The 13,542-nt window shown below is 49.1% G+C and overlaps 2 protein-coding genes across 3 annotated transcripts in view; one reads left to right on the top strand and one right to left on the bottom strand.

The window, feature by feature from the left end:
- Positions 1-2,363, bottom strand: part of XPO5 (exportin 5) — a 51,162-nt gene extending 48,799 nt beyond the window's left edge. Inside the window, 3 exon segments of the mRNA XM_077485437.1 lie at positions 202-323; positions 2,176-2,273; positions 2,276-2,363. Of these exon segments, the coding sequence (XP_077341563.1) occupies positions 202-323; positions 2,176-2,273; positions 2,276-2,348 (293 nt within the window). The 5' untranslated portion in view covers positions 2,349-2,363.
- Positions 2,364-2,392: 29 nt separating this feature from the next.
- The window catches only part of POLH (DNA polymerase eta), a 42,417-nt gene continuing 31,267 nt past the window's right edge, over positions 2,393-13,542 (top strand). Inside the window, exons 1-2 of one of the 2 annotated variants that reach the window (XM_077485438.1) lie at positions 2,393-2,610; positions 11,824-12,018. In XM_077485438.1, the coding sequence (XP_077341564.1) occupies positions 11,882-12,018 (137 nt within the window). In that variant the 5' untranslated portion in view covers positions 2,393-2,610; positions 11,824-11,881. The remainder of the gene's footprint in view (positions 2,611-11,823; positions 12,019-13,542) is intronic. The other variant, XM_077485439.1, reaches the window with a different exon arrangement.

Here is a 13,542-nt window from a genome sequence, read left to right on the forward strand (position 1 = left end):
GGCTGCTGACACCCGCCTCTGCAACACTCCGCCACTCATGGCAGAACCCGAGGTGAACGCAGAGCAGGGTGCACAACCCAAATCCTCAACAGCATACACCGCTGCACCGGCTGTACACAGACCGCGCACCACACCGCCAACGCAGAATCCTGGATGTCCCCACAAAACTGACCCAAACCCAATGCAGGAGATGTTCCTTACTTGACTACGTGCTCCAAAACCTGCAAACCAAAGTGCCGGATGACGGCTGGCTGAGTCTTCTCTGCCAGATGCAGACCGCAGGGCACACACACGGGGCAAGTCTCCTTGAAGTCCTCACAGAACTGTATAGAGAAAGACAACATTTCAGGATGAGATTTCTACCCCGATTCACTTCCTGCCGCTCTACACCATCAACTGAACCGCCGTGCGTAATACTGCAGACTCCGCCCTCTGCGGCCTCAACTTCTAACCCTAAAATCCCCTTCTTTATATATGATGTCCTCAGTATACCCCCCCCCCCCACATTCTGCATCCCATTATCCCCCTCCTCCACGTTCTGTACTCCTGAATCTGCATCCCCTCCACACTCCCAATATCCCCCTCTTCACACTCTGTACTCCCAGGATCTCCCCCCTCCTCCACATTCTCTACCCCCAGTACCCTCCCCCCTTTCTCCACACACTGTACTCTCCATATCATCCTCTTACCTACCCCCCTCCCCCACTACGTATTCCCAGTACCCCCCCCTCCTCCACACTCCGTACTCCCAGTATCCCCCCCCCCTCCTCCACACTCCCGTACTCCCAGTATCCCCCCCCCCTCCTCCACACTCCGTACTCCCAGTATCCCCCCCCTCCTCCACACTCCGTACTCCCAGTATCCCCCCCCTCCTCCACACTCCGTCTCCCAGTATCCCCCCCTCTCCTCCACGCTCCCGGTTTCCCCCCCCTCTCCTCCACGCTCCCGGTTTCCCCCCCCTCTCCTCCACGCTCCCGGTTTCCCCCCCCCCCCCCTCTCCTCCACGCTCCCGGTTTCCCCCCCCCTCCTCCTCCACGCTCCGCGGTTTCCCCCCCCCTCTCCTCCACGCTCCCGGTTTCCCCCCCCCCTCTCCTCCACGCTCCGGTTTCCCCCCCTCTCCTCCACGCTCCCGGTTTCCCCCCCCCCTCTCCTCCACGCTCCCGGTTTCCCCCCCCCCTCTCCTCCACGCTCCCGGTTTCCCCCCCCCCTCTCCTCCACGCTCCCGGTTTCCCCCCCCCCTCTCCTCCACGCTCCCGGTTTCCCCCCCCCCTCTCCTCCACGCTCCCGGTTTCCCCCCCCCCTCTCCTCCACGCTCCCGGTTTCCCCCCCCCCTCTCCTCCACGCTCCCGGTTTACCCCCCCCTCTCCTCCTCCACGCTCCCGGTTTCCCCCCCCCCTCCTCCCCACGCTCCCGGTTTCCCCCCCCTCTCCTCCTCCACGCTCCCGGTTTCCCCCCCTCTCCTCCTCCACGCTCCCGGTTTCCCCCCCCTCTCCTCCTCCACGCTCCCGGTTTCCCCCCCTCTCCTCCTCCACGCTCCCGGTTTCCCCCCCCTCTCCTCCTCCACGCTCCCGGTTCCCCCCCCTCTCCTCCTCCAGCTCCGTTTCCCCCCTCCTCCTCCAGCTCCCGGTTTCCCCCCCCCCCCTCTCCTCCACGCTCCCGGTTCCCCCCCCTCTCCTCCTCCACGCTCCCGGTTTCCCCCCCCCCCTCTCCTCCACACTCCCGGTTCCCCCCCTCTCCTCCTCCACGCTCCCGGTTTCCCCCCCCCTCTCCTCCTCCACGCTCCCGGTTCCCCCCTCTCCTCCTCCACGCTCCCGGTTTCCCCCCCCCCCCCCTCCTCCACGCTCCCGGTTTCCCCCCCCTCTCCTCCTCCACGCTCCCGGTTTCCCCCCCCCCTCTCCTCCACGCTCCCGGTTTCCCCCCCCCTCCTCCTCCACCGTCCCGGTTTCCCCCCCCCCTCTCCTCCTCCACGCTCCCGGTTTCCCCCCCCCCTCCTCCACGCTCCCGGTTTCCCCCCCCCCCCTCTCCTCCACACTCTCTACTCCCAGTATCCCCCCTCCTCCACACTCTTTACTCCCAGTATCCCCCCCTCCTCCACACTCTTTACTCCCTGTACCCCCCCCCCCCTCCTCCTCCTCCTCCACACTCTCTTCTCCCAGTATCCCCCTCTTTCCTCACCCTCAGGGCCTCCAGTCGGTGTTCCTGGGTGGAGCTGGGCTCCATGATGATGGTGACAGCCCTCACTAGCTGCTCGCACAAACCCTGCACCTGCTCGCCATCTTCCCGGGGGTCTCTTCACCGACAATCCAACGAGAACATAGATTAGCCGCGCATGTGCTGAACACCGGCATGGGATACACCGAGCATGCGTACTGCGGCACCGGACCTCTGCGCCTGCGCGCTGACACGCTACAGCCGGAGCCGATTACGCATGCGCCGACTCCTCCTCCCCGCCAACTTGCTCAGCACAGTCTCCGCCCACTGGTGTGGCGTCATCGTTCTGCCAGAGCAGCGGCGGGAATGTGAGGAGAGGTGAGAGTCCCACCTACCGAACTACTAACCTACCTGAGGAGAGAGTGAGAGGGGGTGGAACCTACCTACCTTGTATGTGAGGTGAGAGAGAGTCCACATATCTACCTAACCCCCTCTTCTTGGTGAGATTACAACTACCTACCGACCTGCTAAACACTTACCTGATCCCCCTTCCATCTGAGAGGAGGTGTGAGAGTGTCAACCTACCTACCTTCCTTCCTTATATCCCTTCAGGCCATGAGAGGACCCACTGACCATCTCCTTACCTGACCTTCCTTACATCTGAGGAGAGGTGACAGAATGCTCACCTACCTACCAACTTACTACCTACCTGACCTCCCTTCTATCAATGTAATGAGAGGTGAGAGAGTGTCTTCCAACTGTCTACCTACCTAACCTACTTTCATTGGTAGTGACAGCGTGTTCACCTACCTACCAAACCCCTTCACATTCAACGCCTATCTTCCAATCGGCTTACTACCTACCTGATCTCCTTCATCGGTAGTGACTACCTACCTGAGAAGCAGTCAGACCTACCTACTTGCCCCTACCTACCTACTTGCCCCTCTTTACATTCGGCAAGAGAGTACCTACCTGACACCCTTCCTTGCATCTGAGGTGAGAAAGTGCCCACCTATCGATAAACTACATATCTACTTACCGTCTTTTCACCTTTCTACTGGCCAACTACTACCTGATCACCCCCTCCATCCATGTGGGGAGATGTCAGAGCACCTACCTACCTGACCTCCCCTCTCATCTGAGGTGAGAGAGTGCCCACCCTACCGATCAACTAAGTACATACTGTATCTACTTACCGTCTTTTCACTTATCTACCGGCCTACTAATTACCTGATCGCCACTCCGCCTATGTGGTGAGATGTGAGAGAGCACCTACCAACGTACCTGACCTCCTTACGTCTGGGGTGAGAGAGCGTCCACATACTGTACCTACCTAACCCCTCTTTTTGATGAGAGGGGGCCTATCTCCCAACCTGCTAACTTCTTACCGTGTCCATCTGAGGGGAGGTGAGAGTTCACCTACCTACTTACCCAATGTCTGACTTAGGAGCGGTCAGAGGGCCCACTTACCAACTAACTTATCTATCTTCCTGACCTCCCCTCAATCCATCTGAGGAGAGGAGATTGAGTGCCCACCTACCGATTAATTACATACGTACTTACCCCCTTTACATCTGAGGGGAAGTGAGAGAGTACCTACCTGACCTCCCTTACATCTGAGGAGAGGTCAGAGAGCACATACCAACCATCAGCTTACCTAATCTTTGCATCTGAGGAGATGTGAGAGTGTCCACATACCTACCTAACCCCCCCTCTTCTTGATGAGGGAGCACCTTTCTACTGACAAGCTTGCTACCTACATGATCCCCATTCCTTCAGAGTAGAGGTGATCCTAACTACCTACCTACTTTCCATTTGAGGCCAGTTCAGAGAGTGCTCATCTACCCAACCCAACTAACTTACTACCTACCATCTTGCCACCTTTCCTTTAGAGGAGAGTAAGAGCGTTCACCTACCCCTAGCCTACTTTCATCTGAGGCGAGATGAGAGGGCGCCAACCTACTTATTAACCGACTAACTTCCTGCCTGTTATGCCTTCAGACTATCAGAGGAGAGCTGAGGTAACCTACTGACCATCTACCTACCTGACCTCCTTTACATCGGAGGAGAGGTGACCGAATGCTCACCCACCTACTAACTTACTACCTACCTGATCTCCCTTCTATCCATTTAATGAGAGTTGAAAGAGCGCCTTTCAACCATCTACCTACCTGACCGCCCTTCACCAGAGGTGACAGAATGTCCACCTACCTACCAAACCCCACTTATTCGTGAGAGAACTCCTATATTCCAATCTTCATACTACCTAACTGATCCCTTCCACCTGAGGAGCAGTCGGAGACCACCTACCAACCAACTACCTACCTACTCCCCTTACATTTGAAGAGAGAATGCCCATCTGCCTGAGCTTCCCTTCCTTGCATCTGAGGAGAGGTGAGAGTGTGCCCACCTACCGATCAACTAACTACATACAGCAGGTAAAATAAGCATTGAACACGTCACAATTTTTCTAGGTAAATCTATTTCTAAAGGTGCTATTAACATAAAATTTTGCCCACATGTCGGTAGCAACCCAATGCAATCCATACATACAAAGACACCAAAATAAATACATTCAGAAATAAGGTTCCGTGTAATAAAATGGAGTGACACCGGGGAAAAAGTACTGAACACATGAAGACAGGGAGGTGCAAAAAGGCAAGGAAAGCCAAGACACCATCTGAAATCTATCAGTAATTAGAAAGCAATCCTGCCCCTTGTCAGTGCAAATTACTATCAGCTGGTTCAGTCTCACCTGATGGCCTATAAAAAGGTGTCTCATTACCAAGGTGTCACACAAGAAACATCTCATAATGGGTAAAAGCAAAGAGCTTTCTCTAGACCTTCACAACCTCATTGTTGCAAAACATACTGATGGCATTTGGTTGCAGAAGGCTTTCTAAACTTCTGAATGTTCCAGTGAGCACTGTTGGGGCCGTAATCCAAAAGTGGAAAGAACATAATTTCACCATAAACCGGCCATGACCAGGTGCTCCACCGCAAGATTTATGCCAGAGGAGTGAGAATTATCAGAAGAGTTGCCCAAAGACCACTTGTGGAGAGCTTCAGAAAGACCTGGAATTTGGGGGTACATTAGTAATTGGTGATGCACTCACCCGACATGGCCTGTATGCACACTCACCATGCATGACTCCATTGTTGGAAAAAAAAAAGCATTTTAAAGTTTGCTGCACAACATTTAGATAAGACTGTGAAATACGGGGAGAATATAGTCTGGTCAGATGAGACCAACATTGAACTCTTTGGATGCCATAATACACACCATGTTTGTAGGTCACATAGCACATCTCCGCATACTAGTGGCGGCTGTTTTAGGATGGGGGGATGCCAGACCCCGCCCTTCCTTTTTGACCACTCCCACTTGATGAAAATGAGTGTGTTTACAGTGAATGGCGTGGCTTAAAGGGTGTGGCTGTAAGGGGGTGTGGTTAGCATCTGAGATGAACGAGGGGGAGGGACAGCAGGCCCAGATCCTACACAACAATAGAAATATGCGTATTCTAGGAAGTTTAACGATCGGCAGATAAAGATACTCCTAACACCTGGTGTTAGCACTTAACTCATCCCGGCACCATGGTTGTTATGGTGTCAGGATGATTGAAGCGCAATATTACTATTATTACATTTTACTATAAAATTAAATCATTCAACTTTCCATAATACAGAATCAGTGGGAGCCCTGGGCTTGTCACCTGCCACTTTGCATGCCATCAGGTGCCCCCAGCGCAGTCTCTCCTTGCATCAGGTGCCCCCAGCGCAGTCTCTCCTTGCATCAGGTGCCCGTCAGCTGAGCCCCTCCTTGCATCTGTGTCCCCATCAGCAGAGCAGGGTCCTCCTCACATCTGTGTCCCTGGCAGCACCCTCCTTCATGCCACGTCTGTCTCTCCCCTTCAGCTGCAGCTAGTTCCTGGCTTTCTCTGTGTGTTCAGTGGAGAGGGGATGGGATGGGCCTCCACTGAACACAGGGAGATTATCACTTTGTAGCCTGCCGGAAGTGACGTTGTTCTCACACTGAGAACAAAGCACCCGGCCGTAGTGATACACTACGGGCAGATGCTGTTCAGCGCGATAGATTGCGCCACGAAGCAGCTCCAAACCCCCGCCAAAGAAGCGCCTCATCTGCAATCCTGTGATTGCATAGACGTGGTGCTTCCCATAGTGTATTGTGTCCGGCATGCGAACACAGTGCACTTAAGGACTTTTTTTTTAAAGGGTCATGTTTAAATTTTTTATTTTTTTTGTGACTACCTTGTGGGGTGCCCCCTATGGAGGGGCCACCACTGCCCCATACCAACAGTGAGGTTTGTAGGTGGGAACATCATGGTGTGGGCGGGGCTGATTTTCAGCATACGGTGCTGGCAGACTTCATATCATTGAAGGAAGGATGAATGGAAAAATGTACCAAGACATTCTTGATAAAAAAAAATTAAAAAAAAATCTGCTGCCATCTACCGGGATGATGGAGATAAAACGAGGGCGGACATTTCTGGAAGACAATGATCCCAAAGCCAAGGAAACTCTCAAAGAAATAAAATAAAGCTCCTAGAATGGCCCATCCAATCACCTGACTTGAATCCAATAGAAAATCTATGGAAAGAACTAAAAGAGTTCATAGAGGAGGACCACGGAACCTTCGAGATTTGAAGACTGTGTGGAAGAATGGGCCAAAATCACACCTGACCAACGCATGCGACTCATTTCTCCATACAGGAGGCGTCTTGAAGCCGTCATTACCAACAAAGGATTTTGTACCAAGTATTAAATACATTTCCGTTTGCATGTTTTTCCCTGTGTCCTTCCATTTTATTACACAGAACTTAATTTCTGAACTTTATTTGTTTTGGTGTCTTTGTGTTTTTGCATGGGTTTTTACGGACAAGGTGAACATTTCATATCAATAGCACCTTTTTAGAAATAGATTTACCTAGAAAAAATGGTGACCTTTTCAATACTTATTTTACCCGCTATATCCCTGTAAATGAGCACAGCGGAGACCTCTGTTCTCATTGTAAATAGTACGCCTCTATGACCGGTCCTGTTTGCTATGTAGACATGTATTTTCACCTAATAAGTCTCCTCTCGCATTACTAACTGACATATCAATATGGATTTCACACCACTTCCTCAAACACAATCTTTCTAAAACTGAGCTCATAATTGTTCCTCCGGCCCATGCCCCTCCCCCCGACTTCTCCATCGGGGATCAATACTACAACCATCAGTCTTGTCAAGGTACTAGGTGTAATCCTAGACTCTGACCCGTCCTTTCAGCCCCAAATCAATTGCTGTCCAAATCGCCCAGACTTCACCTCCGAAACATCTCCAAAATATGCACCTTTCTAACCTTTTGACACCACTAAACAACTTGTTCACTCCCTCGTTATCTCTTCCCTTTACTATTGTAACTCCCCCCTCTTTGGCCTACCTCTTCCAAGCTATCCCCTCTTCTGTCTAGGGCTGAAACAACTAATCGATTTAATCGACAACTAATCGATTATGGAATTAATCGATTACTATTTTCATAATCGATTAATTGGCCAGTAACAACATGGGGTTAAAGTTAATGAGTCTGATGATATTTACTAGATTGACCCTTTAATAGTATATGTCTCCTCTAATAGTATATACACTATATCATTCCTCAAATAGTATATACAGTATATCTCCGCTAATGGTTTATACAGTATATCTCCGCTAATAGTTTATACAGTATATCCCCTCTAATAGTATATACATTATATATACATTATATCTCTCTAATGTATATAGCCTCTAATAGTATATACAGTATATCTCTTCTAATAGTACCGGTATATACAGTATCTCTCTCCTATAATAGTATATACAGTATATCTCCTCTAATAGTATATATAGTATATATCCCCTCTAATATATATACAGTATATCTCTTCTGTCTGTTATTCTCAGAGTGGATTCGATATTTTGCTCCCTAACCATATAGTTGGTTATTTATATTTACTACTGCATAGAGATATTTAAGAATAAATAGCCTTTTTTTAAAACTTTACATATTAACTAAATTATACACCACACTTTTTTTTTTTTTTTAAGGTGATTAACCACTTTCAGACCGGACCATTTTGCTGGTAAATGACCAGAGGTCTTTTTACACTTTGGCACTGCGCTGCTTTAACTGGTAATTGCGCGGTCATGCAATGTTGTACCCAAACAAAATTTGTGTCCTTTTCTTCCCACAAATAGAGCTTTCTTTTAAAGGTATTTGACTGACTCTGCGATTTTTTATTTTTTGCGATATAAACGTAAAAAGACCGCAAATTTTGAAAAAAAATATTTTCTACTTTTTGTTATTAGAAAAATCCAATAAACTCAATTTTAGTCATACATTTAGGCCAAAATGTATTCAGCCACATGTCTTTGGTAAAAAAAAAGTCAATAACTGTATATTTATTGGTTTGCGCAAAAGTTGTCACATCTACAAACTAAGGTACGTTTTCTGGAATTTACGCAGCTTTTAGTTTACGACTGCCTATCTCATTTCTTGAGGTGCTAAAATGGCAGGGCAGTACAAACCCCCCCCCAAATGACCCCATTTTGGAAAGTAGACCCCCTAAGGAAATTGATAAGTGGCATGTTGAGCCCATTGAATATTTTATTTTTTTGCCTCAACTTTACACAAAGTTGTCACTAAATGATATATTGCTCACACATGCTATGGGCATATGTGAAATGACACCCCAAAATAAATTCTGCTGCTTCTCCTGAGTACGGGGATACCACATATGTGGGACTTTTTGGGAGCCTAGCCGCGTACGGGGCCCCGAAAACCAAGCACCGCCTTCAGGCTTTCTAAGGGCGTTACAGTTTTGAAGGCCATAAAATGCCAAGATGGCACAAACCCCCCCCCAAATGACCCCATTTTGGAAAGTAGACACCCCTAAATTTAGGGGTACACTAGTGAGACTAGGTAATAAATGGCGGGTGCCCTGAAACTATAAAAAATAACTAACCAACCAGCGTCACCTGTAACAGTTATATGGTGATCACTGGTGAAAGGGTTAACTAGGGGGCAATCGGGGGGCTTTATGCGGTAGTATATGGGGGTCCCTGGCGCTATAAAAAGCTGCGGCGAACCTAAATACCTACCTGCCTAACTAGCGTCACCTGTGACACTAATACAGCGATCAGAAAAATGGTCGCTTATTAGGCTCGATCAGTTCGCATATCGCAGTGCGATCTGCAAACTCGGATCGCATGGTGTGAACACCCATGCGATCCGATTGTGCTGCGGACCAAAAAAAGGGTCCCGTGCGAGTGTGCGGCGGGTGCAACGCGAATTCAGCCATACTATCTGTATGGCTGAACTCGAATCGCACAGAGATCGGATGTGATTTGCACTGCAGTGCGGTGCGAATCACATCCGTTCTCATAAACCGCTGCAATGTGAACCCAGCCTTAGTGACACTGGCGACGGGGGGTGATCACGGGGTTAAACCTTTATTGGGGGGGTTAGGGGGTACCTTAGAACTAAAGGGGGCTAACCCTAACTGCCCTAACAGTTATTACAGTTATTACAGTCATAAATGACACCCGCCGGGTGATCAGGGGGTTAAACCTTTATTAGGTAATAAATGGCGGGTGCCCTGAAACTATAAAAAAAATAACTAACCAACCAGCGTCACCTGTAACAGTTATATGGTGATCACTGGTGAAAGGGTTAACTAGGGGGCAATCAGGGGGCTTTATGCGGTAGTATATGGGGGTCCCTGGCGCTACTGTGACACTAATACAGCGATCAGAAAAATGGTCGCTTATTAGGCTGGGTTCACACTGGAGCAATGCGGGAACGCCACGAATCCGCGGCGGGTTCCCGCATCGCATGCCTCCCGGCGGCAGTTCACACTGCCCTATGCGAACTGCTGGGAGTGTCAGTGAAATGTTAATGACACCCCCAGATCAGTTCGCATATCGCAGTGCGATCTGCAAACTCGGATCGCATGGTGTGAACACCCATGCGATCCGATTCTGCTGCGGACCAAAAAAAGGGTCCCGTGCGAATTTGCGGCGGGTGCGGCGAATGGCTGAACTCGAATCGCACAGAGATCGGATGTGATTTGCAGTGCGGTGCGAATCACATCCGTTCTCATAAACCGCTGCAATGTGAACCCAGCCTTAGTGACACTGGCGACGGGGGGTGATCACGGGGTTAAACCTTTATTGGGGGGGGGGTTAGGGGGGTACATTAGAACTAAAGGGGGCTAACCCTAACTGCCCTAACAGTTATTACAGTCACAAATGACACCAATGCAAAAAAAAGTAATTGGTGTCACTGTGACTGGGGGGGCAGGGGTGATTGGGGGGGTGATCGGGGGGTAAAGGGGGGGTGTGAGTGTGCCTGGCATGTTCTACTGTGTAGTGTCGTGTTGGTGCAACTCACCGATCCTCTCTCCTTGGTGCCGGAACGAAAAATACCGACACGGTGGAGAGATTACATCACTTAAGGCCCGTACACACGGTCGGACTTTTTGACAACAAACATGCAAATTAGCTGTTTTGGAGCAACATCCGACTGTGTGTACGCTCCATCGGACAAACTTTTTCCGTTTTCGTCGGACTTTTGTTGGCTGTGCGAACGGACAAACTTTCTGGCAACAAAAGTCCGATAGAGCAAAGTCCGACCGTGTGTATGCAAAAGCATCGGACTTTTGTACAAGGTACAAACACGCATGCTCAGCAAACGATCGAACTACAATACAGAAGTTGACCAAAGGTGGCGCTGGAGTCATTGAACGTCCTCTTTTGAAGTGGCGTCAGTACGTTGTGATGTCACTACGTTCGTGTTTGTTGTCAAAAAGTCCGATCGTGTGTATGCAATACAAACTTGTGGACCACGCCCTTTGTACAAAAGTCCACGGGAAAGTTTGTACAAAGTCCGATCGTGTGTATGGGGCTTTACTCTCCTGTGTTTACATTACAGGAGAGGAAGTGATGTCACGAAGGATTTCCATTCGTCGGGAGCGATCGCGAGGGGGTGGCCATGAATAAATGGCCGCCCCCTCATCCCGGATCGCTCCCGAACGAATACCGACCGCCGCAGGCACCGGGGGGGGCCCGATCGGGCCCCCCACCCGCGGGAAGGCAGGGACGTACAGGTCCCTGCCTTCCCGCTAATCGATTAGTTGGCCGATTATTGTTAAATAATAATTCTGCCCCAAGCTACATCAACAATCTTATCTCCAAACATTAACCAAACCGTCCTCTCCATTCCTCCCAAGACATTCTCCTCTCTAGCTCCCATGCTCTTCTCCAGAGCCTCTCCCATTTTCTGGAACTCGCTACCCCATTCTGTCTGGCTATTTCCTACTCTGTCCACTTTTAGGCGATCCCTGAAAACGCCTCTCTTCAGGGAGGCCTATCCTGTCTTCAGATAACAACCAAATCTTCTACTCCCCCCTCATAAATTCATCTCTCACAGTCCCTACCTTTTTTGTTTCACCAGCCCCTCCCTCTTAGATTGTAAGCTTGCAGGAGAAGGGCCCTCCTAACCCTCTTGTTTTGAATTATACTGTTGGTGTAGTGTCTCCCTACATTGTAAAGCACTGCACAAACTGTTGGCGCTGTATAAATCCTGTATAATAATGTGATCTGGTGTTCTTTTTTTTCCCCCCTCAGACAATTGTGTGGACAGATCTGATCTGAAAAGCCGCCTTCTCGTTCCCCCGACAGCGCTATGGATTCTGGTCAGGACCGCGTTATCGCTCTCATAGACATGGATTGTTTCTATGTCCAGGTGGAGCAGAGGTTGCGGCCGGAGCTAAAGAATAAACCAGTGGTTGTGGTGCAGTACAAGACCTGGAAAGGAGGAGGGTAAGTGGTGGTCGTGTTCTGTTCTATGGGAGCAGATCACAATATGAATGCAATCTATACACTGAGGGGAGAACCTCTGGGGGGGAATCTAGGATGGAAAAGGACCTGGGGGTCCTAGTAGATGATAGGTTCAGCAATGGTATGCAATGCCAAGCTGCTGCTAACAAAGCAAACAGAATATTGGCATTAAAAAGGGGATCGACTCCAGAGATAAAACAATAATTCTCCTGCTTGACAAGACTCTGGTCCGGTCGCACCTGGAATATGCTGTCCAGTTCTGGGCAACAGTCCTCAGGAAGGATGTACTGGAAATAAATAAAGGTTGGATAATAAAGGGTCTGGAGGATATTAGATATGAGGAAAGGTTGCAAGCACTGAACTTATTCTCTGGAGAAGAGCCGATTGAGAGGGGATATGATTTCAATATACAAATGCAATACTGGTGACCCCACAATAGGGATAAAACTTTTTCGCAAAAGGGAGTTTACCAAGGCTCGTGGCCACTCATTAAAATTAGAAGAAAAGATTTAACCTTAAACTACGTAGAGGGTTCTTTACTGTAAGAGCAGCAAGGATGTGGAATTCCCTTCCACAGGCGGTGGTCTCAGCGGGGGGCATTGATAGTTTCAAGGAACTATTAGATAAGCACCTGAACGACTGCAACATACAGGAATATACAATGTAATACTGACATATAATCACACACATAGGTTGGACTTGATGGACGTGTGTCTTTTTATAACCTCACCAACTATGTAACTATGCAATGTGTGTTTCTTTATCGTACATCAGGGGACACAGAGCACCATAGTAATGACTATGTGGGTTATAGGCCACCTTTAGGGGAATGGACACTGGTATAACCAAAAAGGAAACAGGAAGTCCCCCTCCCTATAAAACTCCTCCCATACCGGGAGTACCTCAGTTTTTTTGCCATTGTCTAAGGTGTTGGTCATGGTTGATGAATTGCTAAGAGAGCTCCACTAAGTAATCCCTGATGGGATCAAGGGGCTGTACAAACGGATCCATCTAAAGTGCTTGAAAGCCAAATGGATGGTACCTGGGCCTCATGGAGGAAGAAACCAGCTTTTTGCCTGTAATGCTTCTCCTTTGAAAGCTGGACCCTGGGACCCGGAACCTTGGTCATGTTGATACAGCCAAAGAGTTTTCCGTCAGGATGTTGTACAGGTCTAAGGGAGTGGACCCGTGAAAGGGGACCCGGCCCTTGAAGGTCTGGCATGACACGGCCTGCCCTGATGGGTGAGGGCTGGATCTGTCTGTGATCTTTTCCAGCAATCCTGTGGCGGGATCAGGTAAGTCGGAAAGATTACAAGGAATGTGTGTGTGTATATATATATATATATATATATATATATATATATATATATATATATATATATATATATATATATATATATATATATATATATATATATAATATAATTCACTTGGTCTTTCTTGTGAGTATGCAATGCCTTGCTTGTGTTCGCCACTAGAGGGTGTAAAAGCTACATACCTGGCTTC

The sequence above is a fragment of the Lithobates pipiens genome, unplaced genomic scaffold (assembly GCF_037356315.1).
Source record: "Lithobates pipiens isolate NorthernLeopardFrog02 unplaced genomic scaffold, aLitPip1_a1.2 Scaffold_18, whole genome shotgun sequence".
In the NCBI taxonomy this organism is placed as follows: Eukaryota; Metazoa; Chordata; class Amphibia; order Anura; family Ranidae; genus Lithobates; species Lithobates pipiens.